This window comes from Kryptolebias marmoratus, linkage group LG14 (genome assembly GCF_001649575.2).
Source record: "Kryptolebias marmoratus isolate JLee-2015 linkage group LG14, ASM164957v2, whole genome shotgun sequence".
NCBI lineage: Eukaryota > Metazoa > Chordata > Actinopteri > Cyprinodontiformes > Rivulidae > Kryptolebias > Kryptolebias marmoratus.
In genome coordinates this window covers 2,221,341-2,222,751 of record NC_051443.1, presented here as the reverse complement: position 1 = coordinate 2,222,751, position 1,411 = coordinate 2,221,341, and the positions used below count along the sequence as shown (strand labels likewise).

Here is a 1,411-nt window from a genome sequence, read left to right as displayed (position 1 = left end):
AAGTGGTCCACAGGACACCCTCAGTGGTCCACAGGAGACCCTCAGTGGTCCACAGGAAACAGGTTTAGGGAGGATTTCAGGTGAAAGTTGGACCTTCTAAAAGCTCAGAGACACAGTTATTACGTCATTGTTGACGTCGTTATTACGCCTCTTGGACTCTTTGTTTACTTAAATCAGCCGAACCTCGTCCTGTTTCCCGCCACAAACAGAACCCGTCCCTATTGTTCCCGTTTCCTCCCAGCCCAGTTCAGGAAACGAGTCAGAACCGCAGAGGGAGGGGGGAGGAGGAGGAGGAGGAAGAGGAGGACAAACATCAGGAGGCTCGGAGGAGGAACCTGGGAGGTTCTCCGAGTCCAGCAGTGTCTGTCTGCACCGAACCGGAACCAGGATCAAAGGTAAGAAGCCGCAGCGGACAGGATGGGGTGAGTTACCGAACCTCCCGGAACCGTCTGGTTCCGAGGCGGATCAGAACAGAACTCGGTCCGGTTTTCCTTTCTCGGCCGCGCTCTGCCGCAGGATCACGGATCTGTTTGTGGCTCCGAACCGAACCGAGCCGCAGCAGAACCTCCGAACATCAACATCTGATGTTCGGCGCGCTGCGTGCACGCGCTCCGGGATGATTGACAGCTGCTGTCCTGAGGACATATTATGGGATGCTGGGTTCTGATGGAAGCGGTGCGCGCGCACAAGCAATGGTTTGGTGCGCGTGCGCGTGAAGCGGATTTAATCCGTGTTTATTGTTGCTGCTTCAGAAGATCCGAGTCTGCAGAGGATGTTTGTTTGTTTGTTTGTTTGTTTGTTACGGAGTGGGAAATGTTGACTTCAGTTCTGGTTCTGATCTGGATCAGGATCCGGGTTCTACTACACACAGCGATGACGTCAGATGATGATGACGTCATCGGTCCTGTAATGACATCACACGCCGGTTTGATTTATTGATTATTATTTCATTGATTGATTTTTGTTTGAGTTAACTTTAATTTAATCCTGAAGTTCAAAAACCTTTTCAATGTCAGTGAGAACATCTGATCCAGAACCACTGATCCAGAACCCCTGGTCCAGAACCTCTGGTCCAATCCTCAGGTCTGTATTGTTCTCCCGGTGATCCAAATCCGACCTGATGGTCTCCATGAAAACATGAAAAATAAACAGTTTGACAGAAAACAAGATTTTAGCTCCAAGGAGACGAGAGTTCAGTTTGTTTACCTGAATCTTACTTCTGATAGTTTCCTGTTTCCTTTCAGCAGTAAGATTTGATCCTCTGGTTCTTCGGCTCCAGATGTAGCTAAAGTCAGGTGGGGTACGATCCACTGAAGTCAGGTGGGGTACGATTAGCTGAAGTCAGGTGGGGTACAATCAGCTGAAGTCAGGTGGGGTACGATCCGCTGAAGTCAGGTGGGGTACGATTAGC

General features: G+C 50.0%; 1 protein-coding gene across 2 annotated transcripts in view; it reads left to right on the top strand.

The window, feature by feature from the left end:
- Positions 1-342: 342 nt before the first annotated feature.
- The window catches only part of LOC108249583 (UPF0500 protein C1orf216 homolog), a 9,707-nt gene continuing 8,638 nt past the window's right edge, over positions 343-1,411 (top strand). The window contains exons 1-2 of one of the 2 annotated variants that reach the window (XM_037979246.1): positions 448-925; positions 1,017-1,083. In XM_037979246.1, the coding sequence (XP_037835174.1) occupies positions 649-925; positions 1,017-1,083 (344 nt within the window). In that variant the 5' untranslated portion in view covers positions 448-648. Of the gene's footprint in view, positions 423-447; positions 926-1,016; positions 1,084-1,411 lie in introns of those variants that run through there. The other variant, XM_037979247.1, reaches the window with a different exon arrangement.